This window comes from Macaca mulatta, chromosome 19 (assembly GCF_049350105.2).
Source record: "Macaca mulatta isolate MMU2019108-1 chromosome 19, T2T-MMU8v2.0, whole genome shotgun sequence".
NCBI classification, from domain to species: domain Eukaryota; kingdom Metazoa; phylum Chordata; class Mammalia; order Primates; family Cercopithecidae; genus Macaca; species Macaca mulatta.
This window is the reverse complement of record NC_133424.1, coordinates 24,627,993-24,646,328: the sequence shown is the minus strand read 5'-3', so window position 1 is coordinate 24,646,328 and position 18,336 is coordinate 24,627,993. Positions and strand designations below refer to the sequence as shown.

The window sequence follows — 18,336 nt, the reverse complement described above, 5'->3', positions numbered from 1 at the left end:
GGGAGCCCCTGACTTGGCCGCGCGTTTCAGACAGGGATTCCCGGAGGGGGCCTGCAGGACAGGGGAAAACTTACCCAGCAGTGATCCAATCAAGTCTTGATTTTGGTGAAAACGGCTCCCGGTGCAGAGAGGAGGTCCCGGCTCAGAGGAGAGGAGAGCCTACCCGGACAGGCGGGGGACTGGAGGAAGCTTCCTCCCAGGCTTTCAGCAGCAATGTAATGTAAATGAGGGAGCCAAGCAAGAAGACACCAGGCATATGAGAACAAAGGCAGCCTTTATTGGGCTCATGGGAGAGGTTAACCGGTCCTCTAGCAGGAGGGCCGAGGAAGTCGCGCTTGGGGCGAGTATCGGGGGCCTTTTGTAGGGTGAGGTAGGCGGGGTTTGTAGGTTTCAGCTTTCTTGAGGTAGGTTTCGATTTCTGGGGAATAACATGTTCCCGAGCTGACGCAGAGCGGGGGTTCTTTGGCGGGTGTGGGCTTTTTTTGCACCCTGAGTCTTAGCAGGAAGTGAAGGGCAGGGAGTCCTAACAAAGGGCCTGCCATGCCAGGTGATATCGCCATGTTGGGTCTGAATTCCTGCCTAACTACAACCCGCTTTATGTTCATAATGTATGTCGTCAAAATGAATACTCTTCACTTTAGAGGCTTATATTTTCTGAAAGACTTGACGTAATTGCATGTATAATGCTTTTATTAAGTATGAACTCTCTGATGCTGAGATGTGAACAGGTATTAATGGCTTTTTCACATTCTGTATATTTGACATTTTTTTTCTAGTACAAATCGTTTCCTGTGCAATAAGGTGTGAGCATTGGTTACAAGTTTTGCCACATTCTTCACACTACGGTTTTTAGCATGAATTATCTTATGTACAATGAAGCATGACAACCTTTAAAGGTTTTGTTACATTCTTCAGATTTCTAAGATTTCTCTCCAGTATAATTTCTTTTATGTTTAGAAAAATTTGAGGTGTTTTCAAAACCACTGTTACATCTTTTAGGTTTGTAGAGTTTCTCACCAGTATGAATTTTCTTATGTACAGTAAGATTTGAGGACTGGTTAAAAGCTTTGCCACATTTTTCACATTGGTAGGGTTTCTCTCCAGTATGAATTCTCTTATGTCTAGTAAGGTGTGAGGACTGGTTAAAGGCTTTACCACATTCTTCACATTGGTAGAATTTCTCTCCAGTATGAATTACTTTATGTGTAGTAAGGTGTGAGGAATGGTTAAAGGCTTTGCCACATTCTTCACATGTGTAGCGTTTCTCTCTAGTATGAATTTTCTTATGTTCAGTAAGTTTTGAGGATCGATAGAAAGCTTTGCCACATTCTTCACATTTGTAGGATTTCTCTCCAGTATGAATTCTCTTATGTGTAGTAAGAATTGAGGACTGGTTAAAAGCTTTGCCACATTCTTCACATTTGTAGGGTTTCTCTCCAGTATGAATTCTTTTATGTGTAGTAAGGTTTGACAACTGCTTAAAGGCTTTGCCACATTCTTCACATTTGTATGGTTTCTCTTCAGTATGAATATTCTTATGTTCAGTAAGGTTTGAGGATTGGTTAGAAGTTTTGCCACATTTTTCACATTGGTAGGGTTTCTCTCCAGCATGAATGCTCTTATGTCTAGTAAGGTGTGAAGACTTGTTAAAAGCTTTGCCACATTCTTCACATTTGTAGGGTTTCTCTCCAGTATGAATCATCTTATGTGTAGTAAGGTGTGAGGACTGTCTAAAGGCTTTGCCACATTCTTCACATTTGTAGGGCTTCTCTCCAGTATGAATTATCTTATGTCTGGTAAGGTGTGAGGACTGGTTAAAGGCTTTACCACATTCTTCACATTTGTAGGCTTTCTCTCCAGTATGAATTATCTTATGTCTGGTGAGGTGTGAGGGCTGGTTGAAAGCTTTGCCATATTCCTTATATTCATTGAGTTTCTCTCTAGTATGAATTATCTTATGTGTAGTAAGGGTTGAGGACTGATTAAAGGCTTTGTCACATTCTTCATGTTTGTAGGGATTCTCTCCAGTATGAATTATTTTATGTGTTGTAATGTGTGATGACAGGTTAAAGGCTTTGCCACATTCTTCACATTTGTACGGTTTCTCTCCATTATGAATTCTTTTATGTTTAGTAAAGATTAAGGATCCATTAAAGGCTTTTCCACAGTCTTCACATTTGTAGAAATTTACTCTAGTACAAGTTATTTTACGTTGAGTTAGGTTTGAAAACATGCAAAATGATTTGCCAAATTCTTTACATTTAAAAGGTTTTTTTCCAGTGTGTCTTATCTTATGTCCATTTAAATTTGAAAATTTATGAAAGATTTTCATATATTCATCACAATGAAATAGTTTGCTCTGGGTAGCTGGCAAACATTGGTTAAGTCCATTGTAACCTCCTTTTTGCACCTTGCACTCATCCACACTTTTACCACATTTTCTTAACTGTAAATTCTCATGTTCACATTTTCCATGTCTTCTCAGTGTCACTTTTTGGAACGAATCTTTTATGTTCTGCTCTGGTGAAAAGTCTTGGGCAAAATGAGAACAAGTAACTGAAAGAAATAAAAATAACAAATGACTTCACTTGATAGACTCTAAATATACTTTACAAATCCAACCTATACCATTATACAAATTACACAAGCAAGATGGCATAGCAAAATACCAAAGGCCCTAATTTCTTCTTTTTTTTTTTTTTCTGAGATGGAGTCTCAATGTGTCACTTGGGTTGGTCTGCAGCAGCGTGATCTCAGCTCACTGCAACCTCTGCCTCCCAGATTCAAGCAATTCTTTTGCCTCAGCCTCCTGAGTAGCTAGGATTACAGGCATGCACCACCATGCCCAGCTAATTTTTGTATTTTTAGTAGAAATGGGGTTTCACCATGTTGGCCAGGCTGGTCTCAAATTCCTGACCTCGTGATCTGCCCACCTCAGCCTCCCAAAATGCTGGGATTACAGGCATGAGCCACCGTGCCCAGCCCAAAGGCCCTAATTTCTTAATAGAAATATAAATGTAACAAAACCACATTGACCAAAATACATTTGTGGAAAATTTATAAATTAGTTAAGTGTGTGAGCAGAATGCAAAGAGCCACATAGAAAGAAAAGTCTGTTACATTTACCCAACACAGATCTTTCTGCTCCCCAATATAACATAATACCTTTAAAAGTAAATTGCTAACTTCAATTATTTTGCATATAGACGTACACCTGAGAGCGGATAATTTATAAAGAAAAAAGGTTGGCAGGACACGGTGGCTCATGCCTATAATCACAGCACTTTGGGAGGCCAAGACAGGCGAATCAACTGAGGTCAGGAGTTTGAGACCAGCCTGACTAACATGGTGAAACCCTGTCTCTACTAAAAATACAAAATTAGCCAGGCATGGTGGTGCATGCCTGTAATCCCAGCTACTCAGGAGGCTGAGGCAGGAGAATCACTTGAACCAGTGAGGCAGAGGCTGCAGTGAGCCAAGATTGTGCCACTGCAGTCCAGCCTAGGTGACAGAGTGAGACTATGTCTCAAAAAAAAAAAAAAAAAAGAAAAAAAGGAAAGAAAAAAAGAAAAAAAGTTATTTGGTACACACTTTGGCAGACTGTACAAGAAGTGTGTGCCAACGTTGGCTTCTGGTGAGGGTTTCACAAAGCTTACAATCATGGTGAAATGCAAAGAGTAACTGAACATACCACATGGCAAGGGACAGAGCAAGTGTGAAATAATGAACCAGTTCTCATTTAAATTAACAGAGGGTAAAGTTTTTGTTTACCAAGAGGTTGATGTCAAGCCATAACACCTCCCACCAGGTTCTGCATCCAACATTGAGGACTGCATTGCAGCATAATATTTGGGGATTGTGAACATTTAGGTTATATCATAGACCAACAAGGCTTGACAGACACGTAAAAAATTTCCAGTTAAAAGCAAGAAAATACACAATATTCTTATTTGCACCTGGTGTATTCTGTTAGGATACACAACAAGTCTTATTAAGAATACCAGGTGGGTGCTGTGGCTCATGCCTATAATTTCAACACTTTGGGAGACCAAGATGGGAGGATCTCTTCGGGTCAGAAGTTTGAGACCAGCCTAGGCAACATAGTAGTAGTCTGTCCCTACAAATAATCAATAAATTAGCCAGGCATGGTAGTGTATCTCTGTAGTCCCAGCTACTCAGGAGGCTGAGGTGAAAGGAGCACTTGAGCCCCGAAGGTTGAGGCTGCAGTAACTGCACTCCAGTCTTGGTAACAGAAAGAGATCCTGTCTCAAATTGACAACAACAACAACAAATAAATGCAAGAAAATAAAAATTATACACCAAATGTTTTCTGACTAAAACTGAATGAAACTGGAAATTGAGAGCACAAGTAAAACTGGCACATCCAAATATATATGAAAATAACACATACTCTTCAACATAGTTTTACTCAAGGGTCAAAAAATTTAATTTTTCAAAGATGTCTATACAACTTACAGTGATGAATACATTCAATATAATTTCTATAAAAATCCCCAAAGCACAATTTTTACAAGAATATTGTTTAAAATTTTTTAATTTGATTATAAACTAGAGCCAAACACTCATGAAAAAGAACAAGGAGGTGTTATATATCTGGATTTTAAAATATATTAATAGCTCCAAATATAAGGTGGTACTGACACAAACACAGATAAACAGATGAAAAAACAGAATAGACAGCCCAGAAATACACTCTTCGGTATATGATTAAATAATCTTTTACAACGTTGCCATGAGCACACAATAGAGAAAAGACAATCTCTTCAAAAAATCATGTTGAAAACTGGACACCAACACTGATAAAGCTGGATTCTTTCTTTGTATCATATACAAAAAATATTTTAAATAAAATACTTAAACATATAAAAATTACTAACAAATCTCTTAGGAAAGAAAGAGAAATGACGTGATGTTGGTCTTGGCACCTTTTTTTTTTGATATGACATTAAATGCATGAACAACAAAGAAAAAAGTAACTACACTACACTTCAAAATTTCCACACATCAAAAAAACATTAGAGTGATAATACCTTGTAGAAAATAAGCAAAAATATTTGCAAATTATATGTGATAAGAGTTAACTGTAGGGAGCTAAAGGCCCGAGGGTCATGACCAACTCAGCATTCCACTGAAGGCTATGTGATCAAACAGCAAACTGTTTATCATGAGTGCAGGATGTAGGTAAATTCACATCTGTGCCTGCCACCAGAAGGTTTGCTGAGGGCAGTCACTCCCTGGTGCCGTGCCGTGCTCCTTGAGGTTATCTACTGGAATATCTGGAGACTACTGTTCAAAGAATGCAGTCGTGCAAGCCTGCCCTAAGTGACTGACAACCACCCCCTTCTCCCTTCTCCCTCTCTCTCTTACTCAATAAATACCAAGGGCTATTGAAGTTCAGGACCCTTGTTCACTAGAAGCAAGGAGCCCCCTGACCCCTTCTTCCAAATATACTCTTTTGTTTTTGTCTTTATTCCCGCATTCATCCTCCTTTGTTCAGTCAAGCAAGGTCCATGGCAGTTAATACTGAGAATATATAAACAAGTCTTAAATGGACTAATAATTGAAATTCGTTTTCATCAAAAAAATACAAAAATGGGAAAAAGCGTTTGAAAGGACACAGGAAATTACATTTGTACAGAAATGCATAAAAATCACGTGAAAAAATCAACTCAAACCAATTAGAATGGCCACTATCAATTTTTTAAAAACATTAAATCTGGGCCGGGCGCGGTGGCTCAAGCCTGTAATCCCAGCACTTTGGGAGGCCGAGACGGGCGGATCACGATGTCAGGAGATCGAGACCATCCTGGCTAACACGGTGAAACCCCGTCTCTACTAAAAAATACAAAAAACTAGCCGGGCGAAGTGGCGGGTGCCTGTAGTCCCAGCTACTCGGGAGGCTGAGGCAGGAGAATGGCGTGAACCCGAGAGGAGGAGCTTGCAGTGAGCTGAGATCCGGCCACTGCACTCCAGCCTGGGTGACAGAGCAAGACTCCGTCTCAAAAAAAAAAAAAAAAAAAAATTAAATCTGTTGAACTGAAAACCTGTTACCTGTTGGTGTAAAACAAGGATGCAGCCACTGTTTTTAAATGTTATAAATGTTACTCAAATAATTAAAAATGGAATTATTAGGCTGGGCGCGGTGGCTCAAGCCTGTAATCCCAGCACTTTGGGAGGCCGAGACGGGCGGATCACGAGGTCAGGAGATCGAGACCATCCTGGCTAACACAGTGAAACCCCGTCTCTACTAAAAATACAAAAACTTAGCCGGGCGAGGTGGCAGGCGCCTGTAGTCCCAGCTACTCGGGAGGCTGAGGCAGGAGAATGGCATGAACCCGGGAGGCGGAGCTTGCAGTGAGCTGAGATCCGGCCACTGCACTCCAGCCTGGGTGACAGAGCAAGACTCTGTCTCAAAAAAAAAAAAAAAAAAAAAAAAGGAATTATTAAATACAACAATTCAATTTGTAAATCGATATGCAAACTCTGCAATGTAGGACCTAGAAGGCATATCTGAACACTGATGTTTACTGTACCAGTATTCACAAAACCCAAAAGACTGAAGCTACCCTTTCTTGACTTATAAATACATCAACAAACGTAACATATAAGTACAGTGGAATATTATTCAGCCCTAAAAAAAATCTTGACACACTTTAAGACAAATTTTGATAATATTATGTCACCTGAAATAAGCCAGTAACAAAATGATGGATACTATATGATCTCATGTATAGGAGATATCTTAAGTAGTCACACTCATAAAAACAGAAAGTAGAAGGATATTTGTCAAGGGCTGGAGAAAGGGTAAAATGTTCAGCTGTTACTTAATGGATATTGAGTTTTAGTTTTACAAGATGTAAAATTTTCAGAAGTCTTTTGCATAACAATGTGAATATACTTAACATGCCTGATATGTACAGCTTTTTTTTGAGACAGGGTCTCATTCTGTCATGCAAGGCAGAGTGCAGTGGCACAATTATGGGTAAGTGTAGCCTCAAATTCCCAGACTCAAGTAATCTTCCTCTCTCAATCTTTCAAAGAGCTGGGACCACAGTTGCACCCAACCATGCCTGGGTTTAAAAAAAAAAAAAAAATTGTAGAGAGGGAATCTCCATATGTTGCCCAGGCTGGTCTCAAACTTTTGGGATCAAGCAATCCTCCTGCCTTACCATCCCCAAATTCTGGGATTACACATGTAAGCCACAACCATGCCTGGCCCTGAAATGTACACTTCAATAGACTTAAGATGGTAAATTTTATGTTATGTGTTTTTACAATTAATTTTTCTCAAAATAAATCTGAAAAAATACAGAATCATAAATCTTTTCATAAATTATCTTCAAATCACAAAAGTATTTCTTTCACACAGAGCAAATATATATTCATCATTAAACACATGGTGAAAATAAAACTATTTCCATGACTACTCAATTAGACAAGATAAAACAACCACTGAAAATTAAGAAAAAAAAAAGTGGCAAGGGGGTGGGCCAGGCACAGTGGCTCATGCCAGTAATCTCAGCACTTTGGGAGACCGAGGTGAGCGGATCACCTGAGGTCGGAAGTTTGAGACGAGCCTGGCCAACATGTGAAACCCCATCTCTACTAAAAATACAAAAATTATCTGGGTGTGGTGACATGCACCTGTAATCCCAGCTACTTGGGTGGCTGAGACTGGAGAATTGCTTGAACTTGGGAGGCAGAGGTTGCAGTTAGCCGAGATCATGCCATTGCACTCCAGCCTGGGAGACAGAGTAAGACTCCATCTCAAAAAAACAAAGAAAAAGAAAAAGAAAAAATCAGTAAACTAAGAAAGAATATATACAAGATAAGTCATAACCAAAATTGTGGTTATATTTATAGATAAACACACAAATATATATACTGTCATTGTGATAGACATATGGCTGATGTATCTCTGAAGTAAATCCCACATTGACTTAAAATGTACAAACAGAATTGCAAATTGTCTGAAATTATAATACATATGTAAAATTAAAAAGCACAAGAAACTAATATTAAGAAACCTACACTAAAAAAACACACTAGTATGAACTGGAAAACAATAATGAGAGAAATGTTTACTCAAAATACGGTTTGCAGCCAGGTGTGGTGGCTCATGCCTGTAATCCCAGCACTTAGGGAGGCTGAGGTGGACAAATCTGACCTCAGAAGTAGGAGACCAGCCTGGCCAACACAGGGAAACCCCATCTCTACTAAAAATATGAAAATTAGCCAGGCCTTGTGGCATGTGCCTGTAGTCCCAGGTACTCTGGAGGCTGAAGTGGTAGGATCCCTTGAACATGGGAGGCAGAGGTTGCAGTGAGCTGAAATCACTCCACTGCACTTCAGCCTATGCAAGAGAGTGAGACTGCATCTCCAAAAAAAAAAAAAAAAAAAAAAAAAAAAGGCCGGGCGCAGTGGGAGGCTGAGGTAGGTGGATCATCTGAGGTTGGCGGTTCAAGACCAGCCTGACCAAAATGGAGAAACCCCGTCTCTACTGAAAAAAAAAGTACAAAATCAGCCAGGCATGGTGGCATATGCCTATAATCCCAGCTACTAGGGAGGCTGAGGCAGGAGAATTGCTTGAACCTGGCAGGTGGAGGTTGCAGTGAGCCGAGACTGAGCCATTGCACTCCAGCCTGTGCAATAAGAGCAAAACTCCACCTCAAAAAAAAAAAAAAAAAATGTGGTTTGCAATATTGATGTACCATTAAAAATTTCTCTAAATAGGCCGGGTGTGGTGGCTCACACATGCAATCCCAGCACTTTGGGTGGCTGAGGCAGGTGGATTACTTGAGGCTGGGAGTTCAAGACCAGCCTGACCAACATGGTGAAACCCCGTCTCTACTAAAAATACAAAATTAGCCGGCCGGTTTGGCACATGGCTGTAATCCTAGCTACTCGGGAGTCTGAGGCAGGAGAATCGCTTGAACCTGGGAGGCAGAAGTTGCAGTGACCCTAGACTGCGCCATTGTACTCTAGTCTGAAGACAGAGTAAGACTCCGTCTCAAAAAAAAAAAAAAGGAAACAAAAACAAAAACAAAAACAAACTCTATTCTCTACATCAATGTAATATGTGACTGTGTACTCACAGAAGGCAGGTATTTTGAATAACTGGCATGTGCTCCACGGCAGTAAAATTTCAAAGAAAATGAAGTGCAATCATAAACAGAAGATTCTAATGAGAAATTTTTAATAAATAAGCATTTAAAAGAAACTAATGAGAAACTTTTAATAAGCATTTAAAAGAAACTAGAGACAATTTTTTTTTTTTTTGAGACGGAGTCTCGCTCTGTCACCCAGGTTGGAGTGCAGTGGCACGATCTCCGCTTACTGCAACCTCTGCCTCCCGGGTTCATGCCATTCTCTTGCCTCAGCCTCCTGAGTAGCTGGGACTACAGGCTCCTGCCACCATGCCTGGCTAATTTTTTTTTTTTGTATTTTTTGTAGAGATGGGGTTTCATCATGTGAGCCTGGATGGTCTCTATCTCCTGACCTCGTGATCTGCCCACTTCGGCCTCCCAAAATGCTGGGATTACAGGCGTGAGCCACTGCACCCAGTCTGAGGTTGGAAAATTGCTTCAGGCCAGGATTTCAAAACCAGCCTGGGTTATGTAGCAAGACCCAATCTCCAAATTAAGTGCCTTTAGGAGAGCTTTGAGATCCACGGAGGGAGTTGTGAAACTGCTAATGCCCAATTCTGAGGAATGCTCCTTTTCAGAAGGCAGGTGGCAAACTACAGAACTCCTGTTTTCCAGTGTAGACCAGGAAATGGCCTACCCAACTTGGTCTTCTGATAATTCTGAAATTACCCTGTAATCATCTCATACTTTTCCCAGCCACAGTCTGTAAGAGGTCACACCCTTTCAGAGGCCTTGAGAAAGGTACCCACTTATAGCCATGCAGCAGGCCTGCAGACCTTGGTCCCTGAAGCAGTTCAATGACTCAGTTTCAGATACCTGAGCCACAGTTCACAGCCAGTTCTGCCTATGTTAAAGCCCACTCAGTGACCTGGAAAAATCCTCTCTGATACACAGTGAATGCCATACTCATCCACATTCTTAAATAAGACTTACCATATACAGACCTGACTGCAGAAACCTGCCCTAGTGTCTGCCCTACAGGTCAAAGCCTTGAGGGAAATTCAGTCTGTCCAAAAAATAAAATGTGAATTACAACTACCCAAACCCCTTGTAAGAAGCCAACTGAAGGTGGACCCCAGTGCAGACCCAGCAGCCTTGTGACCAAGCTACATCCCCTTTCCACTACAAACCCAGAGGGCATCTCATGACCCTGGGGGCCCAATAAAAGATCTTTACCTTCTGAAAACAGGTTATAAAAACTTGAAGAGGTGTTTGCTTTTTCAAGTTTAAAGACACTAATACAAAACTGCACTTTGCCTATTGTCAATGCTTCTATTTTAATAAAGAACATTAAGTATGTGGCAAAAGAATTAGTCAAAAAAATGAAAAAGAGCCATTGAAACTGAAGACAAGGGCCGGGCATGGTGGCTCACGCCTGTAATCCCAGCACTTTGGGAGGCCGAGGCGGGTGGATCACAAGGTCAGGAGTTCGAGACCAGCCTGGTCAACATACTGAAACCCATCTATACTAAAAATACAAAAATTAGCCAGGCATGGTGGTGCGTGCCTGTAGTCCCAGCTATTTGGGAGGCTGAGGCAGGATAATCGCTTGAACCTGGGAGGCAGAGGTTGCAGTGAGCCGAGATTGCACCACTGTACTCCAGCCTGGGCAACAGAGTGAGACTTTGTCTCAAAAAAAAAAAAATCTTATTTACGACAGCATTAAAATAAATTTCTGAGAAGAAATGTAATCAAAGAGTTAGAAAATCTTTACAATGAAAGATATATCAATGAAAGAAATTAGAAAAGACACAAATAAATTGGAAATATTTCATGTCTATAGATTGAAAGAATAAATACTGCTAAAGTGCCATGTTGGCCAGGCGTGGTGGCTCACGCCTGTAATCCCAGCACTTTGGGAGGCTGAGGCAGGCAGATCACGAGGTCAAGAGATGGAGACCATCCTGGCCAACATAGTGAAACTCTGTCTCTTAGTATACTAAAACAAAAAATAGCTGGGCGTGGTGGTGAGCTCCTGTAGTTCCAGCTACTTGGGGGGCTGAGGCAGGATAATAGCTTGAACCTGGAAGGGAGAGGTTGCAGTGAGCCAAGATTGTGCCACTGCACTCCAGCCTGGCGAAAGAGTGAGACTTCGTCTCAAAATAAAAAGTGCCATGTTAATGGCACTTAGATCTATAGATTCAAAAAATGGCACTTGATCTATAGATTCAATAAACTCCCTATCAAAATTCCAGTGGCGTTTTACAGTAATGAAAAATACAAGTCTAAAATTTATATATGAAACTACAATAAACTTTGAATAGTGAAAGCACTCTTGAGAAAATAAAAACAAAGCTGAACGACATCATACTTTATAATTTCAAACTATATTTGAAGACTATAGTAATACAAACAGGATGGAATGTGCAGAGAAATGAACAAAAACCTACTACTCTCACACATTGCAGAGGTGATGCAAAAAGAGAACTTAAAAAATAGTTTAACATAGAGTTTCTCAAAATTATGCAGATATCTGTGTGTCCCCCAAAACAATGGAAAAGCACTCAGATTGTGCAGTCTCTTATATGCCATTAAGACGACTTTGGCTCTCACTCTAAATTAGAAGGCAGATCACTGAAGGCAAAGCAGAGTCCTAAGAGAACTTAAAAGCATAAGACAGAAGACGCTGTTATGTGAGAGCAAAATAGAAAAACTCGGCCAGGTGCTGTGGCTCATGCCTGTAATCCCAGCACTTTCAGAGGCCAAGGTGGGTGGATCACCTAAGGTTAGGAGTTCAAGACCAGCCTGGCCAACACACAGTGAAACCCTGTCTCTACTAAAAAAAAAAATACAAAAATTAACTGGGCATGATGGCGCACACCTGTAGTCCCAGCTACTTGGGAAGCTGAGGCAGAAGAATCGCTTGAACCCTGGAGGTGGAGGTTGCAGTGAGCCGAAACTGTGTCACTGCACTCCGGCCTGGGTGACAGAACTAGACTCCATCTCTCAAAAGAAAAAAAAAAAAGAAAAGAAAAACTTGGGCTTTCCAGAAGTGAGCTGAGATTGAGACTGTGCCACTGCACTCCAGCCTGGGTGACAGAGTGAGACTCCATCTCTCAAAGGAAAAAAAAAGAAAAGAAAAGAAAAACCCAGGCTTTCCAGAAACTACTTCCTTTGGAACATAGCTTCCCAAATCACATTATTAAGGACTAGCTTTTTCTTTGACCTTTAAACCGTTCATCTATGTTATCTGTTGTATTCACTTTCACTCTCACCTACCTGGTTTGGCCACCATCCTATGTCTCTTTCTAGTCCAAGGCTCTTTTTCTTGCTCCAGACAGGTGATCAGATCTGGCTTAGAGACAGCAATACCTGTTTTATTGAAAATAAATAACATAAATCTTGCTCATATTCTCTAATCACCAACATGGCAATGTGCTCAGTAAAGAGGGTGAAATAGAAGATTCTTGTAAATCAATTCCAAAATATTGATTTACAAAAGAAATTTCTAAATATTTAGAAAATATTTTAAATTTGTTAGTTCTTAATTTCACTGTCCAGTCCAGTACAACAAATCAAAAATTAGTGTTGGTAATTAGATTTTAAAGTGTGGGCAATAATATTTTATGCCACTAAACTTCTGGAATTACCACTCTAATCTAGAGTGAAGAATACAGATTAGCTCAGGAATGCAGAAAGTTCAGGTCAAGATGAAACAGCTTAAAGAAATTCTTTTCTACAGAGATGAAACCCTAAGATTTTTATAAAAACAGGGATCTGAAACTCACTTATGCAAAGCATAAATTACCTAAAAACATTACACAAAAAAGAAAAATGAAATCTTTAGGATATAATAGGAATTCTGTATTGAAGTTATTCTCACCCAGGAAGACCAGGTTTCTGTAGTTCTCTAACATCACATTCCTATATAAATTCTGCTGTATAGTGTCCAGGCATTGCCACTCCTCCAGAGAGAATTCTACGGCCACATCCCTAAATTTCAATGGTTCCTGAAAAACACACACACACATACACATACATATTTACAAAGTGGCCATGGAAAGAATTTATAATTTGACTCAAGGTAAAATAAGAAAGTGAAGAGAACTGGTTCTGACTTACATAAATGACTGAAATTATCCAATAAAATAATTTTTTTTACACAGGAACATTCTCTGATCTATTCTCTAACTATGAGAAAAGAAAGTCACATTAGATCTACAACACCAGACCTAAATAAATTGCCAGTCAGAACGGTAATTATTAAAAAGTCAAGAAACAATAAATGCTGGTGAGGCTGTGGAGAAATATGAATGCTTTTACAATGTTGGTGGAAATGTAAATTAGTTCAACCATTATGGAAGACAGTGCGGTGATTCCTCAAGGATCTAGGACCAGAAATACCATTTGACCCAGTGATACCATTCCTGAGTATATACTCACAAGAATATAAATCATTCTACTAGAAAGACTAATATGTTTATTGCATCACTGTTTACAATAGCAAAGATATGGAACCAACCTAAATGCCCATCAATGATAGAATGGATAAAGAAAATGTGGTACATACACAACCATGGAATACTATGCAGCCATAAAAAGGAATGAGATCATGTATTTTGCAGGGACATGGATGCAGCTGAAAGCTATTATCCTCAGAAAACTAACACAGGAACAGAAAACCAAACACTGCATGTTGTCACTCATTAGTAAGAACTGAACAACGAGCACTCATAAACACAAGGAGAGAAACCACATACACCCGGGCCAGTCGGGGTGTGGGGGGACGAGGAGAGAAACAGCATTAGGATAAATAGCTAATGCATGCCGGGCTTAAAACCTAGATGATGGGTTGATAAGTACAGCAATCCACCATGACACATGTATACCTATGTAACAAACCTACACGTTCTGCACTTGTATCCCGAAACTTAAAGTAAAATAGAAAAAAATATATATTATAAAAGACTATACTTAGAAATAAATAACAAAAATTTTTCAATTTTTTTTTTTTTTTTTTTGAGTTGCAGTCTCGCTCTGTCACCCAAGCTGGCGTGCCATGACATGATCTTGGCTCACTGCAACCTCTGTCTCATGGGTTCAAGCAATTCTCCAACCTCAGCCTCCAGAGTAGCTGGGATTACAGATGTCCGTCACCACACCTGGCTAATGTTTGTATTTTTAGTAGAGACAGGCTTTCACCATGTTGGCCAGGCTGGTCTCAAACTCCTCACCTCGTGATCCACTTGCCGTGCCCTCCCAAAATGCTGGGATTACAGGCATGAGCCACCTCAACCGGCTTATAAAAGTTGTAGTTAAGGCCGGGCGCGGTGGCTCAAGCCTGTAATCCCAGCACTTTGGGAGGCCGAGACGGGCGGATCACGAGTTCAGCAGATCGAGACCATCCTGGCTAACACGGTGAAACCCCGTCTCTACTAAAATACAAAAAAAATTAGCCGGGCGAGGTGGCGGGCGCCTGTATTCCCAGCTACTCGGGAGGCTGAGGCAGGAGAATGGCGTGAACCCGGGAGGCGGGGCTTGCAGTGAGCTGAGATCCGGCCACTGCACTCCAGCCTGGGCAACAGAGCCAGACTCCATCTCAAAAAAAAAAAAAAAAAAAAAAAAAGTTATAGTTAAAAGTGCTGAGATACTACAAAAGTAAAAAGAAAAAAGATTATGTTACAGGGCACTGTGCCTGAGATAACATATTATGTAATTTAATTTTTATAACACCCTGGGAGCTGGTACTGTTTAATAATTCCCAGGATTTAAAGTCCAGCATTTTTATTTCTTCTGTTTCTCTGTCATTGATTTTTTTTTAAATATAAACAATAAAAGTTAAATATAGACAGAAATGCAGAAAGAATTTAATGTATTTTAGAAAAATTTATATTCTTTATGTTTACTTTTTTGTGACTTGTGGAGCAACTCCTAGATCTGTAGGAATAGAAAACAAGTTGCTAGATAGAATGCAAGTACTAGTTTCAATAAAAAATTATAACACTAAAATATATACTTTATTTTTAAAATTTATTTGCTTTTGTGTTTCGGGAATTGTAAGCACCAGCTCTAGAAAGGCAGCAGAATTCACCAGTCAAAACTCTGATCTCCACTAATCAGTTCTATGAGGCAACACCTCAGGGTAGGGCCAGACCTATATAAGGCCTCCAAAAAGGTGAACCTGAGCAGAACTGGGGCAGGGAGTGGATTCTATGTAGAATTCTGTTCTCTATGCCACTGGGATATTTCCAGTTCTGTTTTTCCTAAACCAACCTTAAAAAAAAACTTAAATCTCAGAGTTCGTATAATTTTAACCTTTCTTAGACACTGCCCTATCAATTATATGTAACATATACTAATAAGCAATTTAAATAAATTTATAAAGGTTTTCTAGGGTAATTTTATTAAAAGACAAATATGTATTAACAAGGTAAAAGAAATAAATATCCCTTCAGGTGATGACATCACAAGTCACAATTATATAAAGAAAGTGGCACAAATACAGCCCAAGTTTTCTGCACACATCTGTTTATTGTACCAATTATATGATGTTTAATTTAACCATTATCCAGCTGTTAGTCTACACTAAAAGCTCCTGGATTGTAGGGACCATGACTGCTTCATCTATTTTTCTAATGGCCATATGAAAAGAAAACAATTTAGCCGGGCGTGGTGGCACATATCTGTAATTACAACTACTCCGGAGGCTGCCTCGAACAGCCTGGCCTCGTGGTCTGCCCGCCTCAGCCTCCCAAAGTGCTGGGATTACAGGCATGAGCCACCGCGCCAACCCTTTTGACTCCCATACATTTTTTAATAGAAGGAAAGAGAAACTGGGAATGCCACGGGCCAAAGCTCTTCCCACTCATGAACCCGGCATCCGTCTGGATTCTTCCCTGACGACCCTCCCATGGTCCCTGCACAATCCGGGAGAGACCCGGCGTTGCGGGTGCGGAGCCGCCCAGAGAGAGCTGCAGGCCAGGACGCAGTCACTGACCAGGGAAGAGACAGGACGCCAGGGGGCTGGCTGGCTGCGCAGCCGCCATCTTATGGTCGAAGGGGACTAAGGCTGACCCGGGCGAGAACTCAGGGCGCAGATTGTGGAACTGACTGCGGCGAGGTCTGCGTCTCGCCATGGCCCCTTCCCCTGTCTCGGGATGTCGGACCCGGCATTCTCACCATTTCTAGGTTTCCGGGGACCCTGGCGTCTTAGATATGGATCTCCAATACCTGCCCGTCACGGAGCCACAGAGACTCGGCCCCTAGAAACAGAGGACACAGAGCAGTGAAAGCAAAACCTGGAGCTCCGGCTGCAGAGAGAGACAAAGGCCCCGCCAAACCCGGAAGCCGCCCTGTCCGCTCTACCTGCATTCCTGATTGGACAGTTCCCAGCCCAGCGTCCCTGATTAGATAATAAGTAAAACCCCACCCCCTCAGGTCCTGAATGACAGAAGATGTGATCAGATGCTCGGCCGAATGAAGACTAACAGCCTAAGTTGCAGCCTTTTCAGACAGGGCTCCCTCCCAGAGCTGAGCTGGGCCCACCCAAAAGGGTATTTGCCTTTAACCGTCTGTGTAAGGTCACATGCATTTCAAATAATAGACTAGATAGCTATTCAAAAATAAATACATATATAATAACGATTATTTTAAAATTTCAGCTTTTATGACCGTCCTGGTTTCTGGCAGCCATAGTCCCTACCCTGACAGCCCCCAGCACAGATGGCATTCAAATCTTCCTGGATGGGCTTGAAGCCCGTCACTCACCCGCTCTTTAGCACTGCCTTGTGTTGGTTACTCAGGCCCTGGGAAAGGATGTGGGGATTGTAGGTCGAGGGTGGGAACCGCCTCACACCCAGAGTTCATCTGGTCTCACGCCAGCAAGTAAGCCCATGAAGCACAGCTCTAGACGCTGAGCGTTGGCACCTCCAGCTGCACTTTCTATTTATATATCAGGGTTTTTTTTTTAATTTTTATTTATTTATTTATTTTTAGATGGAGCCTTGCTCTGTTGCCCAGGCTGGAATGCAGTGGCACAATCTCAGATCACCACAACCTCTGCCTTACGGGTTCAAGCGATTCTCCTGCCTCAGCCTCCCGAGGAGCTGGGACTACAGGTGCGTGCCGCCATGCCTGGCTAATTTTTGTATTTTTAGTAGAGACGGGGTTTCACTATGTTCAGGCTGGTCTTGAACTCCTGACCTCGTGATCCACACCCCTCAGCTTCCCAAAGTGCTGGGGTTACAGGTGTGAACCACCGCGCCTGGCTATATATCAGGTTTTTAAAACCATAAACAGACACACAAGCAGCCACTTTGATTGAGGAGAAAGTGGGAGCCTAAAGCAGCTGACCCTCAAACAGCTCCACCAAGCCCCAGGCCAGGCCATCTGAACCCTCCAAGGCCACATGATAGTTACAGAGGATGACAGTTCCCACAGGTGCTTATCAAACACTATGCTAGCTTCTCAGTCACAGAGTCTCAGAATTTCTCCTTGCAAATACCCTGTGAGGGGAGGCCCTGACTCACTAGAGCACAGGAGGTTCCTAAGCTCTTCCCAGGAAATGGTTAACAAAGTGTGGAGGTGGGGGAAAGCCCAGTCAGAACAAGTGACTTCCCAGGGTCTCCCTAGACTCCATCCCCTCCTCCACATGGGGCCAGGAGGTGAAGCGAGCAGCCTCCTAAACCCCTCCATCCCACTCTCTCCTTGGTCAAAGTGGCTGTTTTTGTGTTTGCTTATTTATGGGATTTCAAAAACCTGATTTTTTATTTTGAGTAGCTTCGGGCTTGTGTGTATTTGTATAGGCTTTATTAGAAAGAAAAGGGCTTAAGACAATAACATTTTAAAAATGTCTCAGTGGGGAATAGACTTCCATGTCATGATCGATATTGCTGACCTCCTTCTGCTGCCTTTGTGCAAAGTATAAAGTGTGAGAAATGGCATGTGCTGGGTTGTGGTTTCAGTATGGGAGGGCAGTTCCTTAAGATGGAAACCAAGTCTCACTGAGCTGTAGAGCCGCACTCACCTTTTATCACATTCCCCACCATAGTCTTTCACTCTTCTTCTGTGCTTAAATTTCTTTCAATATACTTTATTTATTTATTTATTTTAAGACAGAGTTGTGCTGTGTTACCCAGGCTGGAGTGCCATGGTGCAATCTTGGCTCACTGCAACCTCCACCTCCCAGGTCCAAGCAATCCTCCTGCCTCAGTCTCCGAAGAGTTGGGAT

General features: G+C 41.4%; 1 protein-coding gene across 1 annotated transcript; it reads right to left on the bottom strand.

The window, feature by feature from the left end:
- Window positions 1–255: 255 nt before the first annotated feature.
- ZNF681 (zinc finger protein 681) lies at window positions 256–16,438 on the bottom strand. The gene is made up of 4 exons (XM_001083380.5): window positions 16,287–16,438; window positions 12,991–13,117; window positions 12,387–12,479; window positions 256–2,556 (listed from the first exon to the last, which is right to left on the bottom strand). Exons 1-4 carry the CDS (start codon window positions 16,287–16,289, stop codon window positions 920–922), a joined length of 1,860 nt encoding a protein of 619 aa, XP_001083380.3. The 5' UTR covers window positions 16,290–16,438; the 3' UTR covers window positions 256–919.
- Between the last annotated feature and the right edge of the window lie 1,898 nt (window positions 16,439–18,336).